This window comes from Natrix helvetica, assembly GCF_964273705.1.
Source record: "Natrix helvetica genome assembly, chromosome: 9".
Lineage (NCBI taxonomy): Eukaryota > Metazoa > Chordata > Lepidosauria > Squamata > Natricidae > Natrix > Natrix helvetica.
The window spans coordinates 8,230,991-8,253,304 of NC_138560.1; the positions used below are offsets into that span (position 1 = coordinate 8,230,991).

A 22,314-nucleotide genomic window follows, 5' to 3' on the forward strand; every position below is an offset into this window, starting at 1 on the left:
CCATAATTAAGCACGGCAGTTGTTAAGTGAGCTTTGTGCCGTTTTATGACTCTTTTGCACAGCTTTTAAGCAAATCACTGCGGTTGTTAAGTGAATCACATGGTCACTAATTGACGTTAGCTTCCCCCATTGATTTTGCATGTCGGAACCTTGTTGGGAAGTTTACAAACGGAGGATCCCATGATCCCAGGATACTGCATCTATCATAAATACATTCCAGTTGCCAAGTGCCCAAATGTTGATCACATGACCATGGGGATGCTGCAACGGTCTGGTGAAAACTGCCCTAAGTCATTTTTTTTCATTGTAAGTTTCAAACAGTCACTAAATGAATAATTATAAGTTGAGGACTGCTGTTCTGACCCAGGCTTCCTTAAAAAGCAAGAAGCAGAGTCTTGGTCTCGGTAAAACCTCTTTTATTTACACGACTGTGAATTCCTTTCATTCACAGTCAGCAAGACTTAGCAAACAGTCTTTCAGAAGAACGTTTATCAACACGAACCTTATCTCATTTGGAGAGCTGCCAAATAACTAGTTTCTAAATGCAGGGCAAGGCAAAACTTGGCTCAGAGTCTCTTATAGTCACAAACAGAACTTTCCACTTTTGAAATGACCGAAGGAACGAATTGTTTCCTGCAAAAGCCCCCTCCCCATTCACTCCTCTTTTGTTTCCTATGGGAGGGACCAATTACCTCCAAGGTGTGACTTTACTCCTGTCGATCCGTCTTTCTTAGTTGTTCTTGTCTTCTGGCAGCTCTGCACACGCGCACACTGGGAACAGGCTCCAGCTGTTCCTCTGCCTCACTGCTGTCTAGCTCCCTCTCTGCCTCCGACACAGAGCCCTCGTTTGAGCTTTCCTCACCCCTCAGGACTAGCCCCCGTTCTTCCCCAACCTCCTCACTGTCCGACTCTGCTGCCAGCTCTGCTGGCCACTAGCGGGCCACAACAACAACCTGTGCTTCATTCTGTACCACTGACAATATGCCTTGCTCACTTTCTGGATCACCCTTCTGGGCGAACCCTGTCAATGGTGGCTTATTCAATAAATCCTAGTCAAAGAAACGGTGGTTTAACATAATATGTCCAATAGCTATAGTACCTTTTTTGATTCGGTGTTTCAATGCTTTGAATGTTGCAAAGAGCTTGTATGAAAAGGATTGTAGGTTTTGCTCCGGTTTTAAGGACAGGGGAATCCATCACCCCACCACCCTTTGGCTCTGAGTAGCTTCCTTGAGCATCCGGAATGTGGAGACAAGTCCAAACACTCACGAGCCCACAAACAATATATTGACTTTTATTTACAACATATTGTGTGTGGGATGCCGCATTGCGAAGGGAAGCCCCTAGAGGAAATCAACGTATCCTTCTGAAGAAACCTCCTGTGGTGTATTTTCTGCCTGAGCTGCGTCTCTCCCAGTCCAGCGAGGGGAAAGTGTACAATAGAGTAACTCCACTCCTAGAAGGAGATTTGATGACTTTGAATAACAAGACGGCTGTTTACGGTTTGAAGAAGAAATGCCGGACTGTATTCCTAGCAAGCCCCCCTCTGTTTCAGCTAACAGTTCTGTCCAGAATGGCTCCCAACTGCCCCTTCTGTCCATGAGTCCATGTGCCTCTAAGGTTACTTTGTTCTCTTCCCCTCCCCTCCAAAGTCCTTCTCCGGTTGATCGAGATTTCCTGGGACTCCTTGTGTGCTTAATGCTAAGCTTGTGCTTCGGTCATGTCTCTCCCTGACATAGTTTGATGGCGAACATTGTGTATGTTTAGATATCCTTAAACTGGGAAATAGAAAACGGCCATTAAAACATACTGGGTGCAACCAGCAGATGACTGTAACATTACTTGATGTACATCTGCTTTGGAAAAACATCTGCTGAACGCATTAAAATCAGAAAAATCTCAGTGAAAGGTTGAGGCAGGCTTCTAGTAGGACCGAGTGGGAGGCAGACCAGTTAACCACCAGGGCTGCTAATCCCAGTTGAGATCAACGGGACTTATTCCTAGGGAAGTAGCAACAGCACTTAGACTTATATACCGCGTGCTTTACAGCCCTCTCTAAGTGGTTTTACAGAGTCAGCCTCTTGCCCCCAACAATCTGGGTCCGCATTTTACCCACCTCGGAAGGCTGGAAGGCTGAGTCAACCTTTGAGCCTAGTGAGATTTGAACTGCCAAATTGCAGGCAGCCGGCAGTTGGCAGAAGTAGCCTGCAGTACTGCACTCTAGCCACTGCGCCACCACGGCTCAAGTATAACATACAAAGCTTATATCATAAGACATTTAAAGGGGTTCCAAGATTCTTTGGCTGAGTTCACACAACGTTTTGGGCCCATGATTTGGGATAGCCAACCCCCCCCCCCCCCAAAAAAAAAAACACTCATATGATAACTTAAGATCGTGGCTTGGTTTCCACAATAGATTAAGATCTCCCCCTCCCCCAAATAAAACTGAATTCCAAGTGATCAACTCCCTTTTACATGGCTCTGTCCGCATTGTGTGAATTCAGCCGTACGTTGGTGTTTGCTTTTTTGAGCAGGCACGCATAGGTTACAGTTATCTGATGCAGGATTGCACACTTTTTTAAAAAAAAGAAATGTTTTCAAAAGAAAACAAGAGCCATACAAGCAAGCAGGCAAAATAAGCAAAAGGGGAAAAAAATGTTTCCAGGAATCCATTAAAAAGGGAAGAAGAAAATCCAACCGAATCAACCTCGTCCTTGTTAGGAAACGATAAGAGGGTGACGGGGAGGAGGGAAGAATGGAAATTCTGAGCAATAAAACCAAGTGTCTTGTTGGTGGGGGCTCCCTGACTTAACCCCCCCTGTAAAACTGCCCTTTCTGGCAACGGCAGCCTCAGTTTATCATCATTTGGCAGGTCAGAAGGAAACAAAACCCTGCTGCCTTCTGCTGCCACTCCAGTTGCATTTGCTAGTGATTGATTATGGCTCTTAAGTCGCTCAGCTCCCACCTGCTGGCCAGCTGTTATCTCCGGCCCTTCGAGAAGTGCATCTTCAACAGCATCTGCTTCCAAATGGTGTCCCCCTAGTGGATGCCTCTGGCACTGCACTCCCCAGGAGCCAGCCGTCTTCTCCTGGGCTGGTTCTCCCTGCGGTAGCTGCCTCCTACTTTCGATCAATGCCCTCCCCCACCAGCCCCACTGTCGCTGGGCTCAGGCACTCAGATCAATGATGAGGTGGCGGTAAATGTGTGTCTTGCCCTTGAAGCTGGAGGCAATCAGGAAGTCCTGCTTGTCAACGTTGAGGTGGGCAAAGGAGCGCGGGGCCTGGGTGTTGAGCTCCTGGAAGTGCTGGAAGAGGCCAGTGATGGGGTCATAGCGGTAGACTTTGCTGAAGGAGTAGTCATTGCCAAGGAAGGCGTAACGATAGCCGGAGATGCTCAGCGGTTGGAAGACCATGGAGCCGCGGGAAGGCATCTGCTGGACATCTCGAAACATGGAGCCATCCCAGTGCATCACCTGTGGAGAGCAGAACAGGACCTCAAATGCAATTTCTTGGAGATGGTTTCAGTCAAAGGGTGTACAGGCGTGCAAGCCCAGAGCTGCCACTAAGACCGCAGCAAGTCTTAGTAAGGTGTGAGTGTTATTATGGGGGAAAGGGACCCAATGTTAAATCCAGACAATGAGAAAAATGGGACTCAACCAAGGAGAAGGATTTCGTTTATTTCTCAATGAGCAATCTACCTGATTTATAACCGATGACACATTGGAAAAGAAAAACCGATTTATCTTGGCCCTGTAAATTAGATTTGATTGAGCCAAGATTGAATCATGTGCCTTGGCATTTTCTCTTCTCCAGGGATCAGACCTAGCAAGAACCATTAAGGCATAGATGTAATATACTTAAGGTAAAGGTTCCCCTCGCACTTATGTGCTAGTCGTTCCCGACTCTAGGGGGCGGTGCTCATCTCCGTTTCAAAGCCAAAGAGCCAGCACTGTCCGAAGACGTCTCCGTGGTCATGTGGCTGGCATGACTAAACGCCAAAGATGCACGGAACACTGTTACCTTCCCACCAAAGGTGGTCCCTATTTTTCCACTTGCATTTTTACCTGCTTTCGAACTGCTAGGTTGGCAGAAGCTGGGACAAGTAACTGGAGCTCACTCTGTTATGCGGTGCTAGGGATTCGAACTGCCGAACTGCTGAACATTTCTGATCTACAAGCTCAACATCTTAGCCACTGAGCCACCACGTCCTTAATGTACTTAATGTAGGAACTCATTAAAATCCCAGAATTTCTAACTGGAGGCCTCATAGGCTAAAGTCAGCAAAGATAGCACAGGTGAAATTGTCTTAAATAACCCAACTCTCCAATCTGACAATGGGAAGGAGGTGTCTGACTCAACCTTGAATGGACAGAGTTGCTTTGAACTTGAAGAGAAAGGACCAAGAGTAATCACCTGTATCCATCTTCTTGCCAGGATAAAACTAAACGAGCACACAATAGCAGTCGCACCAACTTCCGATAGCTTATTCTTTGGACCGTCAGGTATGTATGTATGTGCTACTTATTGTTTATTCAATTTATCATTGCTTCGTCTGCTTATGTGCTTCCACTACAAATGGTGGCGTGACATCATGGCCACCAAAAGGACTCTCATCAGAAGCTCATCAGATAAGGTTCTGCTTCGCCTTTCCAAACACTACAGAAACATACATTTGAGTAAGGCTGTGTAAGTGCAGGAATCCAGATTTATGGGTCAATCGATGGCTGCCCAGTCTTTTACTCACAATCTTCCATCAAGAAGATGGGATTGCAGTATTGGTGTTCTGAGCATTTGGTACCATATGTTAAGTCGTTTCAACTATTGTAGGCTTTCCTAATCATCATCATCGTCATCTCCATTTAAAGGCCCCCTAATCCCTTGTGGGGCAGAGCTGGCTGGGAAATTCTGGGAGTTGAAGTCCACAAGTCTTAAAGTTCCCAAGTTTGGACATCCCTGCCCTACAGGCTATGCTCAAAGCTCCATCAGGTTTACCTGAAAATGCCTCCGGATCCTAAGGCCCACACATGTCACTTATAACCCCTGATCTACAAGCCACAACGGTTGGATTCCGCCAACCTGCTAGGCCAGTGACGGCAAACATTTTCGGCACCGAGTACCCAAACCAAAATGCTTGTGTATGTGTGTGCGCCAGAGTGCCAGAAACCTGAAGGCCAGTTGGCTGGTGCGTGTGCCCTGTTTTATGGCAATTCTCAGGCCATCTTCAGGCTGGTTTTCGGGCTGTTTTCGGGCCAAAACCTGTCTGAAAACGGTACGAAAATGGCCCTAAAAACAGCCTGGTTCTCTGCCCATTTGGGGGGCTGTTTTCAGGCCATTTTCTGTGCTCTGATGCCCACAAAGTCCAGCTGGAAACCATGTGCGTCAAAAACCAGAAGAGTATCAGGCGATGGCGCATTTGCCCCCAGGGAGGGCTCTGTGTGCCACCTCTGGCACGCATGTCCTAGATTTGTCATCATCAAACAGCCACATTTCTGGAGGTTGTCGACAAACCACATGGGGGCTGGGTGAAATGTATGACCCCAGTGAAGCAGGTAGGTACAGAACCGGACTAACCATCCCAACCTCCAATCTCACCTTGGAATCTCCAAGGAAGCGCGTCAAGCAAATGTACACGTCGTCCTTGACCTTGAAATGCTTGACAGCGTAGACATCATCCATGTCAGGAATGTCCGTACGGCGCACGAACTGCTGCTTGTTCCACTGATAGACGACAGGGCGCTGAGAGCTGCTGGCCAAGATGAGGTGGGGCTTGCCTGCAATCTCCAGAAATTCAGCATCCGTGTCACGATACCAAGAATGCAAGGACTGGTGGGAATAGAAGCCGTGACCATTCCAGCGGTACAAGGTGGTCGAGCCGGCCTTGGAACTGTCAGCCATGATGAAGTACCAGTCTCCCTCCATTTGGAAGACCTCGATGTCGTTGGGCTTGCGGATGCGTGAGCTCTCGATGACCTGGGTGTGCTGGAACTGTCCCGTAGCTTCGTGTCGCTTGTAGATGTGGGACCCTCTAAAGAGCTGAGCGACAACTACAAAGAGTTCGCCCTCAATCACCAAGGGCTTGCAGACCACGGTGGAAGAACCTGAGAAGGAGAAAGGTGGAGTCACTAAAATGCGATGCTGGAAGTCTTCTTACGTTGCAGTTATCTGTTTAATTACCGTCGCATTGTCTTAATGATGACATTACCATTCGGATGACTAGAAGACCTTCAAGGTCCCTTCTAGCTCTGTTCTGATTGATTGATTGATTGGATTTGTACTGTTCCTCTCAATGCTTTGGAGCCAGCAAAGGATGTAGAAGGTCAGATAAGAATGTCATGTCCTCCAAGTGCCGTATTTTTCGGACTATAAGATGCACCAGAGTATAAGACGCACCAAGATTTTGAAGAGGTAATTTTTTAAAAAAAAGTTTTTGCACTCTGTTAGCCTCCCAAACCCTCTGCATGCCTCATTTTTTTGCAAAAAAAGGGCATGCAGAAGCTTTGGGAGGCTTGTAGAGTGCTCCTGGGGGTGGGGGGTGGGGGGCAAAAATGAGCAAAACACGGCCCATTTTTTTGCTCTTTTTTTGTCCTCCTCAGCACCCAGGAGCACTTTGCAAGCCTCCCAAACCCTCCGCACATCCATTTTTGCAAAAGGTGTGCAGGTGGGGTTTTGGTAGGTCACAAATGCTGTATTCAGTGTATAAGATGCACCCAGATTTTCACCCTCTTTTTGGGGGGGAAAGGTGCGTCCCCAAAATACGGTAAATGGTTCTTGATACCCTACTCAGTTTCAAGACAATTCAGGAAGCGATCTATTTGTTTTCGAAGTGTGATAATAGTTTACCGTTATTTTTTCCCTGCCCAAATCACAGTGGGAACATGGGCCCCTCCCATTTTGCTATGAAATGGCAGTACTTGACAGCTGGAAAGAATTAGCATGTAGCATAGAACAGTGGCCCTCAGCCTCTTGGGCATTGGAGACCAGTTCCATGGAGAATGTTTTTTCTGGTGTGGTTTTGCACGCTGTTTATATCCCGCAGATAGGGCTTCATCTGTTTGCAGGGACCAGTTGCTGGCATGCTGCAGACCACTGCCAGTCCACGGACCGGGGGTTGGAGACCCTTGGCATAGAAGATTTATTCAAGCCTATACACAACAACCTGGTTAACTAAAGTTTAACACTAAACTGACATCAGATAAAGGTCAACAGAATTCAGGATGGGCTGGGTTTGGAGTTCCTGTGGGAATGCAAGGATTCTAATCTGATGACACACTTAACTCCACCCTCCAGCTCAGACTTATTCATTATGGGGTGTAGTTTGGTGCTGCTGAATGATACCCACTGTATGTTTCTGAACAACGAAGTGTCAGGCCTGCAGCTTTCTTTTGGATCTTTGGCCTGCCACACTTTCTATTATTCTGCTATGCATTTTCCAATGTGGGAAAATGGGAGGGAGGATTGTGTGGAGTTACCTACTGTGTAGCCAAAACAAAATTCTTTCTAGAAAGCCAAGGTCATCCTTTGCACCTGACCGGAACTGGATGGGTGGAACTACCAGCATGGCAGTGGGAGATTGGACCATGTGATGGAGTTGTGTGTGGGGCATGATCTTCAACTTTCAACTTGGTGGGGAAAACCTGGATGCTCTCAGATTTGGGTTTTCCCAGATGTGCCAACATCGCTCTTTTAATAAATCGGAACTTTGAGCAATACTTTGCCTTGGATTCTGATTTACTTTTGGATGCTATTTGGAACCCTGACATGAAGGCAATGTCTCCACCTAGTAATGCTGGCAGGAGGAAAGTGATTGTGCTGTGTGTTTCTGGGTTCCTTACCATTGATAGTGGCATAGCTGCGAAATTTCCCACTCACGTGGTCCCACTCCAGGAAGTTGCACCGTCCAGTAAAGGGCTGTGCAATCACCACGTTCTCTTCATCATGGTAGACGAATGTTTCTATTGAAAGAGACTGCTCTGGCAACGTGTCAAAGAGGACAAGTTCTGTGGGAAGGAAAGTGGGAATTAGCATTCGATCAGGGGTGGAATCTCGCAACTCTGGTGGCCCTTCAACCATTCAGAAAGGGAAACTCACTTGGCAGCCTGGAATGCAATTAATTAATAGATGCATTTCTGCAAGGGCGGATGCTGTGTTTAAAGATTCCATGCAGAACATCTCTTATTTGCTCATTATGGTTTTATTTTGCTGCCCCTTATGGCTGATGCACAATGATGAATCCTGCTGGGTCAACCCAGAGCAAGGGGGAAGAATTTGCAAGCCTGAGTTCCTTGCATCATCGCCTTGCAAAATTTAACTGTGTCTTCATGCCTGGCCTGAAGTTGCTACTGAATGGCTTGTTTTTAAGGCAACAAGGAGCCAAATTTAGGTTTCGTCCTGGCTCTTCCCAATTCTTGCAATTGCATCCCCCAGCATGCTTCCCAAAAGTCAAATTCAGCTTTCAGACTAACGAAAGAGCCAAGAATCCAGAATATTGTTTCCAACAGTGACAACCAAATGTCTATGAGATGTTCACTAACAGGTCATGAAAGCAATTAAGCTATGGTCCCCCACCAACCTCCAGCCCCCAGCATTCAAGGGAATAAGACCGCCAGAAATAAATGTTGTATATAATCATCATTGTGATGAATAGTCCTTGCAGAGTCCTCTCCCAGCCCTTCCTCCCAGAATAATACAATACAATACAATACAATACAATACAATAGTAGAGTTGGAAGGGACCTTGGTGGCCTTCTAGTCCAACCCCCTGCCTAGGCAGGAAACCCTATACCGTTTCAGACAAATGGCTATCCAATATCTTCTTAAAGACTTCCAGTGTTGGGGCATTCACAACTTCTGGAGGCAAGCTGTTCCACTGATTAATTGTTCTAACTGTCAGGAAGTTTCTCCTCAGTTCTAAGTTGCTTCTCTCCTTGATTAGTTTCCACCCATTGCTTCTTGTTCTACCCTCAGGTGCCTTGGAGAATAGTTTGACTCCCTCTTCTTTGTGGCAACCCCTGAGATATTGGAACACTGCTAATAAGTCCGCTCCAGAAGATTCTGAGGATAAGGACCATCAAGACAAGACATGACATCAGACCACATGGGCAAGAGCACACTTTCTAAGAGCCACTGGTCAGCCTGTCATTCAAAAAAAAAAAAACCCCAAAGTTATTTAAATTAAAGTAGGCACGTTGTGAATATAAGCCAACACTGATTTCAGCAGGATTATCCAGTTTGGAAAATAAAGTGAAAAGGCGGTTGGGAAAAAGACACCGCAAAGCCAAGCTAATCTTTGCCTACGTCAAATTTCCCCTTTCTGTTGGCCACAAGATGTGTTTGTATGGGACTTCAACTCCCAGAATTCCGAGGTTTGTCCAACACATCTGAAGGATGCCACTGATTTAGATTAGAATTACTACATTCCTTAAGAGAGATAGAAGCTTCAAAGGTATCCACACATCATGAACCTCTTTCATTTGACAAATCTGGACACTTTCTAATAAAGGAGACTATCTGTGTTTTCTCAAGCACCTCTCCACCAGCAATCAGCACCCAAATCACCATAGTTGAACTCCAAGGTTCACATCGGACCATCAATCAAGTAAACAGATACCCCAATCAAGAAACTGCCAAAGAGCCAACAGTAAACAGTCCAACCAAAGAATCTCTAAAACCACCCCCACCAACCTCAACGGGGCAAAGCCACCAGAATATAAACTGACAGCAAATCCCACTCCTTACTAGCACTGATGATGTTACCTAGTTTGGGTAATGAAACGTCTTAAAGAAAACAAACAAGCTCAGAGAGAGCACCAAGGATCCTCTGTACCCTTTCTGTTTGTCTCATCTGAGATTAATTCAAACTTCTTCCATTTTCACAGCTACAAATTCCCTTTCGGCAATTGGCTGCTTGAATCAAGCCTGCAGATAGGACCTTTCCCTACAAGTCAAAAGACCTAAAATCCAATGTCAAGCAAGCATTAAGCACACCGGCGTGCCTACCTTCCTTGTCTTACTGTCCCCATTTATCTGTATTTATCTGTGTTGTTTATGTTCATAATTATAGTTGTTACCGTGTACATGTTAGACCAGTGGTTCTCAACCCATGGGTAGGGACCCCTTTGGGGGCCGAACGACCCTTTCACAGGGGTCGCCTAAGACCATCGGAAAACACATATTTTCGAAAAAATACAGAAAACATAAAATAATCTTATGGTTGGGGGTCACCTCAACATGAGGACTGTATTAAAGGGTCGCAGCATTAGGAAGGTTGAGACCACTGTGTTAGACCAATCAATCAATCAATCAATCAATCAATCAATCAATAGTAAATAAGTAAATAATCAATAAATCAATAAATCAATCAATAAATAGTAAGTAAGTAAGTAAGTAAGTAAGTAAGTAAATGAGTAAATAAATAAATAAAACAAATAAAAGTCTTTTTTGGTACTCAAGACAGAGAATGCCCAATAGTCAGAATGGCAACTTATGAGCAAAAAATAGCCAACAAAGACCATTCTTCTCCCCATTATGGAGAGACAAAGCAAAGAGCTAACCCATTTGGCTGACCCTTCCAGGATACCGTAGTAATACTTGCTGACTGAGGCTGCTCTCTGTCTTTGACTCATGGTAGGGCTGGCAGTCCTTCCTCGCTGGAGGGAACCCAAAGCACAAAGGATGACCTACCAGTGGTGATGCAATTGAACCCTCCGGGCCGCAGTTCGCTGAGGCTGGTGCGGTTCAGCTCAGCCGGCGAGTGGCACTCAATGGGCTCCACCAAGGCGCTGGTGCGGCTCAGCCATTCCACCAGCCATTTCAGCTTACAGTCGCAGTGGAAAGCATTTCCCCGCAGGTCCCTGTTGAGAAAGAGGTTGGTGGGTGATCACCAGGAGGGCAGATGGCAGCAAAACCTTCACCCGAGGCCAACTTCATGTCTTCTGGGGTTGGGGAATGCCTCCCCATGCTTCAAGCACTTGGAGTTGAGGGTGGTTAATTCTTTTGCCAGCCCATCTCTCTCTTGCTATAATTCACACCTTTCTCTTCTTCCTCCAAGCCAAAACTGGCAAAAATATACAGCATAGAATAATAGACTTGGAAAGGAGCCGGAAGGGACCTTGGAGGTCTTCTAGTCAGATGGTTATCCAATCTCTTCTTAAAAACATCCAGTGTTGGAGCATTCACAACATCTGAATGCAAGCTGTTCCATTGGTTGATTGCTCTCACTGTTAGGAAATGTCTCCTTAGTTCTAGGTTGCTTCTCTCCTTGGTTTGTTTCCATCCATGGTTTCCTGTCTTGCTTTTTTGGAAAATAGTTGGACTCCCTCTTCTTCGTAGCAGCCCCTCAAATTGCTATCATGTCTCCCCTGGTCCTTCTCATTAGACTAGACATACCCAATTTCTGTAACCATTCTTGGTATGTTTTAGCTTCCAACCCCCTGTGCATAGCCCTCAAACCATAGGCAAGCTTGTGGAATCTACAAGTCGGCCAATCAAACTCTGATAGTACAATTGCGAGCGGGCTTCTATTTCCTTTGTGAAAAAATCTTTGTTAAATTAACTTAGTATGAAAACTTACTAAAACTACACTTTGGGGACTCCCATTCAATCCTTTTGCCATCAAATGTTTGGATTGGGAAAGCAAAAGACCTTGTGCCCTTTAGTAGCCCTCGTGTTAGGCTGAGTAACAACCTTTTCTATCCAAAACCGTACCCGTGTTTCTTTCTCCTGGACCCACAACTTACACTGAGGTTAGTGAATCCAGGCCTCGGAAGAGGTGCCTTGGTAAGGTCTGCAAGTTGTTGTTGGCTAAATTCCTGTGAAAAATGGAAAGGAAAAAGAATATCCTTCTTAAAGCAAGTTGGCAGGTTTGGGAACATCATGTGTCTTGCATGATGACACTAAAACAGTCCCAATAGAAGAGAATATTTGTGGTTCAGGGCTGGACCGCGGAGTCCCTGATCTCTCTGAGCTTGCATCAGTTTCATTACCTAACCAGGTAACCTCATTGGTGCTGATAATGTTACCTTGTTGAGAAAAGAAAGGTCTGGAAGCAAACAACAAACAGCACCAGGAATCAAAAGTAAAGGAGTCTTTGGCATAATTAAGGCATCTAAACCAAGCAAAATTATTGCCGTCTTAGGCTAAGTTGCCAGTGAAATCCTCAAAGCATACATGTCACTTTAAGTTTGCTCAAAATAAAGGGTGGATATAAAATCTGATAAACAGTAAAGTTTGCCAGAACCTCCAGAAGTCCAAAAAGGAACCAAGAAGATGTTCCACAAAGTACTCACAGATGAAGAAGAGACTTCAGGCCTCTGAAGGCATTCTTGGAGATGGCGTCTAGTCTGTTTTGTTCAATGAATCTGGAAGAGAAGTCCTTGTAAGTCTCAAGACAGGAGCAAATATGGTATGGGGCAGTGATTAAGACATTGGACAAAGGATGGGCTAATGTCAACCCTGGTTTCATGGGGGGATTTGGGCCAGTCAACCTTTCTCAGCTCAGCCTGCCTCTCAGGGCTGTTCCTGTGAGGAGGAAATCTGAAGGGGAAGAACCACTGCTACACACTGCCTTTTGCTTCTGGGAGAAAGGCAACACCATAATTTGACAAATAAACATGCAAAACAAAAGGCAAATGGGCTCTAAATCTGGGATCAGCCACATACAACCTTCTGGATGTTGGAATGGAATTTCACGAATAAAGGAAAATAAAGCTGACTGCACATTTCACTGTAGATATATTCCATTTTTGATTCCTTTCGGATTTAGTTCATAGAACGTAAGACTCATTGACTGGAAAGGACCACAGAGGTCTTCTGATCCAACTCCTGCTCAGGACAGGTGAGTTTACACCATCCTGATCAAATGACTGCCCTGTCTATTTTTGAAAACCTGGACCCACAATCCTGGGAACCAAGGTGGTCCACTGATCAATTGTTCTCACTGTCAGAAAAATTCTTCATACTTCTAGGTTGGATCTCTCTTTAACAAGCTTTCACACATTGCTTCTTGCCCTGCCCTCAAGTGCTTTGGAGAATAAGTCAATCCCCTCGTCTCTGTGACAGCCCCTCCCAACATAGTCCCAACTCAATCTCTTAAACCCTACAAACCCTTCTCTTCATGAGCTACAGTCCCTGCCTCTTCTCTGCAATACAGATGAAACTCGAAAAATTAGAATATCGGGCAAAAGTTCATTTATTTCAGTAATGCAACTTAAAAGGTGAAACTAATATATGAGATAGACTCATTACGTGCAAAGCAAGATAGTTCAAGCCGTGATTTGTCATAATTGTGATGATTATGGCGTACAGCTCATGAAAACCCCAAATCCACCATCTCAGAAAATTAGAATATTACATGCAATCAATAAAACAAGAATTGTACATAGAACAATATCGGACCTCTGAAAAGTATAAGCATGCATATGTACTCAGTACTTGGTTTGGGCCCCTTTTGCAGCAATTACTGCCTCAATGCGGCGTGGCATGGAAGCTATCAGCCTGTGGCACTGCTGAGGTGTTATGGAAGACCAGGATGCTTCAATAGCGGCCTTCAGCTCTTCTGCATTGTTCGGTCTCATGTCTCTCATCTTTCTTTTGGCAATGCCCCATAGATTCTCTATGGGGTTCAGGTCAGGCAAATTTGCTGGCCAATCAAGCACAGTAATCCCATGGTCATTGAACCAGGTGTTGGTGCTTTTGGCAGTGTGGGCAGGTGCCAAGTCCTGCTGGAAAATGAAGTCAACATCCCCATAAAGCTCATCTGCGGAAGGAAGCATGAAGTGCTCCAAAATCTCCTGGTAGACGGCTGCGTTGACCCTGGACTTAATGAAGCACAGTGGACCAACACCAGCAGATGACATGGCTCCCCAAATCAACACAGACTGTGTAAACTTCACACTGGACTTCAAGCATCTTGCAGTGTGTGCCTCTCCATTCTTCCTCCATACTCTGGGTCCTTGGTTTCCAAATGAGATGCAAAAGTTGCTGTCATCAGAAAACAGGACTTTGGACCACTGAGCAACAGACCAGGTCTGTTTTTCTTTAGCCCAGGTAAGACGCTTCTGACGTTGTTCGTTGTTCAGGAGCGGCTTGACAAGAGGAATACGACATTTGAAGCCCATGTCCAGGATCTGTCTGTGTGTGGTGGCTCTTGATGCACTGACCCCAGCCTCAGTCTACTCCTTGTGAAAGTCCACAACACTTTTGAATGGCCTTTTCCTGACAATCCTCTCCAGGCTGTGGTCATCCCTGCTGCTTGTGCACCTTTTTCTTGCACACAACTTTCTATTAATGTGCTTTGATACAGCACTTTGGGAACATCCAACTTCTTTTGCAATTACCTTTTGAGGCTTTCCCTCCTTATGGAGGGTGTCAATGATGGTTTTCTGCACAACTGTCAGGTCAGCAGTCTTTCCCATGATTGTGATTCCTACCAAACCTGACTGAGAGACCATTTAAAGGCTCAGGAACCCTTTGCAGGTGTTATGGCTTAATTAGCTGATTAGAGTGGGACACCTTGAGCCTAGAATATTGCCTCTTTTCACAATATTCTAATTTTCCGAGGTTGTGGATTTTGGGTTTTCATGAGCTGTAAGCCATAATCATCACAGTGATGACAAATCACGGCTTGAACTATCTTGCTTTGCATGTAATGAGTCTATCTCATATATTAGTTTCACCTTTTAAGTTGCATGACTGAAATAAATGAACGTTTGCACGATATTCTAATTTTTCAAGTTTCACCTGTACACAGCAGTCCAGATATTGATAGACTGTGGCTCCATCCACCCTCACCAAAGTCCTTGGTGGAAGTAAGGAATGAGGGTCGCTGTCCCATGACATGGGAAGGGGCCGGGCTATCCTGTCCTTGATTGAGATCCTGAGCTTTGACGTCAACCCATCTTGGTCCCCACTGATGTGCTCGCTCCTATTTCCTCCCCCTCCACCCCACTGTTGCATACTTACAGATATTCCAGGTGTGTCAGTCCCACAAAAGCGTCATCCCCAATCAGTTCCAGGGAGTTGTAAGTGATCAAGCTAAGGGGAGAGAAGGTTTGGGGGAAAGCAGGCAAGCTGGTCAGTTGAAAGAAATATGAAGGAGAAACAGCCACTTAGAGGAGTCCCTAAAGGAAATGCCACCTCTACGATGAATAGAAATGCTCTGAACAACCAGGAGTGTTGCAGGATAGGAAGATAAGAAGACCCTATGCTAAGGGTTAGGAAGTGACAGTCTAGAACAGGGATGTCAAACTCAATTTCATTGAGGGCCGCATCAGGGCTGTGGTTGACCTTGGGAGGGGGCGCAGGCGGGTGTGGACAACTATATGGGGGTAGTCAGCTTGGTGCCACTCACTAGCCGTGGCTGACTGTGTAGGCATGGCCAACTGTATGGGCGTGGCCAGCTTCACACCATTCCCCAAACTGCTGGGATGTTTCCTCTTCACATTGGGTAGACCAGGGCAAAACAACATGGGCCAGCCCCTTACATTTTCCAGGATGGTCCTGTGAGCCACAACTGACCACATCAGACACAGGCCTTGTGTTTGACACATCTAGCCTAGGGGATTCAGGCTTCTGGCTAGACAGGAGCCAGGGTTGAGGAGGCCTTGAGGACATCAGGTCTTGCAAAATCTGTTGGGAGATGTCCCAGCAAAACTGGGATTAAAGCTGTCAAGAAGTAAGAGCTAATGCCTATAAAGCTCCCCGTAGCTAAACATCTAAGGAGATTCTCAGTCATACAGGTCATGGTTGTCCCAAAGGTGCTTTTTCCAAAAGGCAACTGTTTTTTTTTCTTGTTTTTTCTTTGAATAATGTTTTGCTTCTCATCCCAGAAGCTTCTTCAGCTCTTACTGGATGGTGGGGAATTGAAGGATTTACATTCCTTGCAGACAGCTGGTCATTTGCATCCTTTTATAGAATCATTGAGGCCACTTGGTGGTCTATCTGTGCCCTCAGGGTCACCTGAGCAGTGCAAATGGGCATGGAGCCTTCTTGGAAGTACGGAAAGGTCTGTGTTGTGGAGCTGTGCTTTCTGCAGGATGTTTTCTGCCCTGTGTTCCTTCACTACTGAACATAGGGACCGGCTGTTGGGGATGCAGACAACACAGACTCATAAATCCTTCCATTCCCCACCATCCAGTCAGAGCTGAAGAAGCTTCTCGGATGAGACACGAAACGTCTTCAAAGAAAACCCAAGACAGTCCAGTTGCCTCTTGAAAAAGCACCTTTGCGGGGCAGATGTCAGGGGCCAGACAGTCTTCGATCCAACCGAAGCATAGTACATAAAATTATCTGCTACAATGTCCTACCTGTCAAGGACTACTTCAGCTTCAACCACAATAATACACGAGCACACAACAGATACAAACTCAAGGTAAACCTCTCCAAACTCGATTGCAGAAAATACGTCTTCAGCAATAGAGTGGTCAATGCCTGGAATGCACTGCCTGACTCTGTGGTTTCTTCCCTGACCCCTCAAAACTTTAACCTTAGCCTGTCTACTGTCGACCTCACCCCATTCCTAAGAGGTCTGTAAGGGGCGTGCATAAGTGCACCAGCGTGCCTACCGTCCCTGTCCTAATATTCTCTTGCATTCGTATTCATAATCATGTCTATACTTATATCTGTTATCTAATTCATGTTTGATGAAATAAAATACTGTATTTTTCAGAGTATAAGATGCACCGGAGTATAAGATGCACCAAGGTTTTGAAGAGGCAAATTAAAAAAAAAACTTTTTGCACTCTGCAAACACCCCAAATATGGCCCGTTTTTCACAAAAATGGGCCCATTTTTTGTCTAAAAAAAAGGGCATGGATATCCTTTAGGAGGCTTATAGAGTGCTCCTGGGGGCTGGGGGGGGGGGAATTGAGCAAAAAATGGGCCATTTTTGCTCAATTCTGCCCTCCTCATAAATCCTAAAGGCTATGCATGTCCATTTTGGTGAAGGGGGCGGGGTTTCGGGAGGCAAAAAATGCTGTATCCAGTGTATAAGATGCATCCAGATTTTCAGCCTCTTTTTGGAGGGAAAAAGGTGCGTCTTATACTCTGAAAAATATGGTAAATACATAAATAAAGCAGCACCCTTAAGAAAGCCTGGGACAAGATGACCCAGGTTTAGTGACGATGGTCCTTCTCGCCAGGTTTCCTCCCATCCCAATCATAAACACCGTCCCCATTCTGTTCCCCCTTTATAATCAACCACCAACTGGTTTGGGCTAAAAATATTTGCAGATGTTCATCTGAGCATTTTAAAGGCAGACCATTAAACCGGGATTGTAGAAATGATCTAATTGTTTCCTGCCTGAAGTTTCCCTTGGTTTAGCAATGAGTCAGAGGTCACGTAGAGTTTTAAAAAATCCATTTCTCAACCTCGGAGATGAGTTTCGGGAGCTCGTGATGGGGGGGGGGGGAACATAGCATGTCTTGAATGAATGCCTTTCTCGGAAGGGTATTTTTAAATCAGGGCCCATCTGGATAGGCACATGGGATCAGGAGGCTTCCAAGACCCAAAATATCCAAGATTAGTAAGCAACTCATTGATAAAAGAAGAAAAGGAACTAGCCACTCTTGCTTTTGCCAACGTCTGTTTCCTAGGTTGCAAATGGGGGGGAAAGTCATATTTTTCATTATGCATGTTTTCCATGAAAATAAGTTTAGCGACAATGGCTAACTAGTTCAAAAGCAGGCCCGGAGTTCATAAGCGGATACGCCAAGACCCTCCTTCATAGGATGAGCACATAAGTAGTCCTTGACTTACGACCACAGTTGACCCCCCCCTCTCAAAAATTGCTGTTGCTAGGCGAGACGTTTAAGTGAATTTTGCCCCGTTTTATGACCTTGCCTGCCCCAGTTGTTAAGTGGATCGCTGCAGTTGTTAGTGACGGGGTTGTTGAGTGAATTTGGCTTCCCCATTGACTTTGATTGTCAGAAGCTCTCAAAAGGGGATTCACATGACACACACCCCCGGGACGCTGCAACCGTCATAAATATGAGTCAGTGGCCAAGAATTTTGATCCCATGACCACGGGCATGTTGCAATGGTCATGAATAGCAATAGCACTTAAGACTTATAGCATTTAGACCAGTGGTGGGATTTACTTACCTTCCCTATTGGTTTGCAAATGTGAACTCGCTCGCTTAGCTTGCACACACCACCTTCTGCACATGCGCAAAAGGTCGTGCATTACGTCGGCCGGGTGGGCAGAGCTTCCTGGAGCCACCACTAATGGTTCGCCCGAACCAGAGAACCAGAGAGAACCGGCTGAATACCACTTACAACTTAGATTTATATACCGCTTCACAGTGCTTTACAGCCCTCTCTAAGCGGTTACAAAGTCAGCCTATTGCCCCCCCAAAAGCTGGGTCCTCATTTGACCCACCTCGGAAGGAACCTTGGCAACTTTGAACACGTGTGGACTTCAATTCCCAGAATTCCCCAGCCAGCCATGGCTTGAGAAAAACCTGTCCTAAAGAGACTCTCTGCTTTTTTTTCAATGGTGTAATCGTTCTGCAACGTGTGCAATTTGAAAAAGTGCACACTCTGTTTTTGCTCCTTTAGGAGTGATTGTCCTAACATGCCATTGGTGCCTGTTATAATTATAGAGAGAGATTTTGCGGGTATTTTTGTTTTGTTTGGCTTTGCATAGACTGATCTGCAGAGACAGAGGTATGCACAAATTTGCTGACTGTTTAATTGGCTGCTGCTAATCGTCAATTAAAGTGACTTCGCCAACTAATCCTAATCTTGTAACTCCAGAGGGAATAATCTCATCCTTGCTCAACATCCAGATGTGATGAAATTGCAGCTGGGGGGGGGGAGGCTGATTAAATAATATCTGAAGAGCTGCAGACTGACACATGTAGTCCTCGACTGAGTTTTGTCCCATTTAATGACCTTTCCCGCTGCAGTTGTTAAGTGAATCCCTACAGTTGTTAAGTTAGTAATACATTTGTTAGGTGAGCCTGGCTTCCCCATTGACTTTGCTTGTCGGAAAGTCCTAAAAGAGGATCAGTTGATCCCAGGACACTGACACGGTCATAAATATGAGTCAGTGGCCAGGCATCCGAATTTTGATGACGTGGACATGGGGATGCTGCAATGGTTGTGTGAAAAACACTCATGAGTCAGTTTTCAGTGCCTGAAAATGTCATTAAACGAATTGTCGTAAGTCAAGGACTACCTATACTTCTAAAAGGAAGGGTGTCAGATTGGGAATTCTGAAACTTAAGTCTTGCAGAATCCAGATGTATTGGTAAACAGAATCACATGCCACAAACACTTCACATAGTGAGTACTGCTCTCCTTTCCTCCCCCAGATCCACAGGGAGAGCTTCCAAGGTGGACTGATGGATCCACCAAGAAGGATGTTAAGTCAAAAGGAAAGAAAACAAGTGCACACACCCCTAGAACCAAAGAAGGGCACAATCCGTGCCAGTCTCCTTATCAGGAATTGGGTGAAATACTCGGCAGTTACACAATGAGACAAAAGGAGTCACATTCAGAAGGCTTCTTGGCAAGATCCTTGGAGTGGGAGATTGGCTAGCAAAACAGAGACGGGTTCTCATGTACCATACACACTGGCTGAGGAACACTTAAAAGTACACGCGTTTTGATGCATGCCACAACACTCACAACCGAGAGGATCCTTACAGCAGCTGGAGAGACGGCACCTGTTGAAAACTGCCTTCCAAGACCTCGGTGAAGCCAGAGCGAATGAGACACCTGAAAGAGAGACAGAGAGAGAGAGACAGAGAGAGGAGGGAAGGAGTGAGGGGGAGAGAGAGAGAGAGGAAGAGGTGAGGGGGAAGGAGAGAGATAGGAACAGGAGGGAGGGAGGGAGGGAGAGAGAGGAAGAGAGAGGAGGGAATGTGGGAGAGGAGAGAGGAAGAGGAGAGAGAAGGAGGGAAGAGGAGAGAGTGAAGGAGAGAGAGAGAGATAGGAACAGGAGGGAGGGAGAGAGAGGAAGAGAGAGCAGGGAATGAGGGAGAGGAGAGAGGAAGAGGATAGAGAAGGAGGGAAGAGGAGAGAGGGAAGGAGAGAGAGAGATAGGAACAGGAGGAAGGGAGAGAGAGGAAGAGAGAGGAGGGAATGAGGGAGAGGAGAGAGGAAGAGGATAGAGAAGGAGGGAAGGGGAGGGGGAAGGAGAGAGAGAGATAGGAACAGGAGAGAGGGAGGAAGAGGATAGAGAGAAAGGGAGGGGGAGAGAGAGGAGGGAAGGAGGGAGGAGAGAGGGAGGAAGGGGAGGGAGGGAGGGAGAGAAGGGGGGGAGAGATATTCTCAGCAACAAAGCAGCTGTACCATCACCTGGTCCAAAGGGAAGGACCACTTCAATTCCTCCTCGCTTAGCCAGAAATCTACCATCAAGAGGATAACAATCCACAATTCTGGATGTTGCCATCTGAACCCTCCCCCCATGGGTGATACAAGAACTTTCCTGGAGCCAGCTTTACCTGGAGGAATTTACCTGCATCCTCTTGAGGCGCATTTGTGTGCATGGAGATGTTATCTCTGGCAATATTCCGAGTTTCAAAGGGGATTGGGGGGTGGGGACTTTGTTAAGCTGCATCCAGTTTCCTCAGGGGATCTGCAATAATTTGGGTAGGGTGGGGGGGTGGGAGGGAACGCTGGCAGCGGCCAATTTCAGCAATGTTGCCCCTCCTGTCAACGAGGGACATCTTTTCGTGATTTAGGGATGCCAGGGTGCTGCTGTTACTGATTAAGGATGAGGGGAAATCTAAATTGGCGTTTTTCCTGACTCAGGGTGAACCTGGGCCAGTGGCTTTTTCCTCGGCCTCTCTTCCTTCACAGGGTGGTTGTTTTGGGGATCCAGTGATGCAAGATTTGCTGGAAACTGCCCCGCTACCATAGATATCCCCCCCCAAAAAAAACCCACGCTGGAAGAAAACAGAGGAAGCAACTAGCCGTTAGGGTCCCCTGCTTTTAGGAGGTGAGTCCCTAGGAAGAAGGGAGAGGATGCACAGTGAATTTCAGCCCAAATCTCAAGCAGAATTTGTGTGCGTTTTGTGTGTCCCCTGGATTAAAATCCATTTCTCCCCAGCCACATCTCCTGGCTAACCTGCTTTCCATCATTGCACCAGAGATGCAACAACGGACTAAGGGAAAGCAATGCACTTCCTGGGGCTTCTTGCTAGCTCAATGTCCCAGCCTTTTCCCAGCCCCCTTTCCCTCCCCCCACCATCCAGAGACCCCACAAAAGTTGCCCTCAACTCTGCAGGCAAGGCTAGCCTTGAAGTAAGAGCTCCGGGCCACGCCAGGCATTGCACATCCTGTTCCCACGACCCCTTTCATGGCAGTTTTTAGAAGATGGGGAGGAGGGGAAGCCCAGCGGGGGTCTTCCTTGGGAGAAGGGGGTGTCTATTACTCCTGGGAAGGCCCCAGCCCCACAAGCTTTAATCTTGGGAGAGGGGTCCTCTTAGAAGTAAGCCTTGATCTTGGAAGAGGGAACCAAGTAGATGTAAGCCTTGATCCTGGAAGAGGGAACCAAGTAAATGTAAGCCTTGATCCTGGAAGATCTTGGAGCGGGTAGATTCAATGTGTATCATCTGGGAGATCCACTAGCTCTTTTGCTAAGCAAGGAGGGTTTTTTTTTAAAAAAAGAAGGAAAGTAGATGGGGGGGAGGTTAAAAGAAGCCCCCCTCCCCTCCCCTCGCCCAGAGAAAGCTTACAGGGAGATGAGGTTCGGGGGCAGATCGCGGGGGATCTCCTTGACTCCCTCGCACAGCGCCGTGTCCTTGGTGCAGGTGCAGCCAGACGCGCATCTTCTCTTGGGAGGTTTCCGGCCGGCGCTCGGCTGTTGCCCGGCCAGGAGCAGCAGAACCGCCAAGACCAGCAGCAGCGGCGGAGCTCCGGTTCCGACGAGCCTCCGGCTCCAGCAGCCCATCTTGCCGGGCGAGCGGAGCGGGGACGCAGCGGCGGGGCTCCTCGCTGGCTCTTTCGCGGCCTCCCCCCCCCACGCTTGGCCCGGGGGGGTCCAACCGCAAAGCGGAGCGGGGGCGCGCGCGCGCCCGGGCCCGGCTTGCCGCTTTCGCTTCTCCTCCTCCTCCTCCTCCTCGCGGGCTCTGCTCCTCAGCCGAGAGCGGTCCACGCGCCGGGCTCCCAGGCAGCTTTGGCACAGCCGCCACCTCCCGGCCGGCTCGAGCCGCTGCCTGGCCCCATCCCAGCCTCCCGGGGAGGAGGAGGCGGGAGGCCCGCCGCTGCCGCCGCTTCCTGCGCGCCCTGCCCTCCCCTGTCCCTCCGGCGAGCAGGCTGCGGGCTTCTCTCCTCCGCTCGCCGAAGAGAGAGAGAGGGAGGGAGGGAGGG

General features: G+C 47.0%; 1 protein-coding gene across 1 annotated transcript; it reads right to left on the reverse strand.

Moving 5' to 3' along the window:
* Positions 1-52: 52 nt before the first annotated feature.
* Positions 53-22,314, reverse strand: LGI4 (leucine rich repeat LGI family member 4). Its single transcript, XM_081961830.1, has 9 exons — positions 21,681-22,314; positions 19,645-19,716; positions 14,958-15,029; positions 12,284-12,355; positions 11,735-11,806; positions 10,680-10,849; positions 7,832-7,996; positions 5,592-6,097; positions 53-3,472 (listed from the first exon to the last, which is right to left on the reverse strand). The coding sequence occupies exons 1-9, from the start codon at positions 21,893-21,895 to the stop codon at positions 3,167-3,169; spliced, it is 1,650 nt and encodes a 549-aa protein (XP_081817956.1). The 5' UTR covers positions 21,896-22,314; the 3' UTR covers positions 53-3,166.

Bases quoted from the DNA above. Each gene is read 5' to 3' on its own strand.
- LGI4 (XM_081961830.1), bottom strand. From the start codon at position 21,895: ATGGGCTGCTGGAGCCGGAGGCTCGTCGGAACCGGAGCTCCGCCGCTG. The intron at 11,807-12,283 runs GTGAGTACTTTG...CATTTTTCACAG, and splicing joins CTGAAGTCTCTTCTTCATCT to GAATTTAGCCAACAACAACT. The intron at 7,997-10,679 runs GTAGGTCATCCT...TCCTTCCCACAG, and splicing joins GTTCAATTGCATCACCACTG to AACTTGTCCTCTTTGACACG.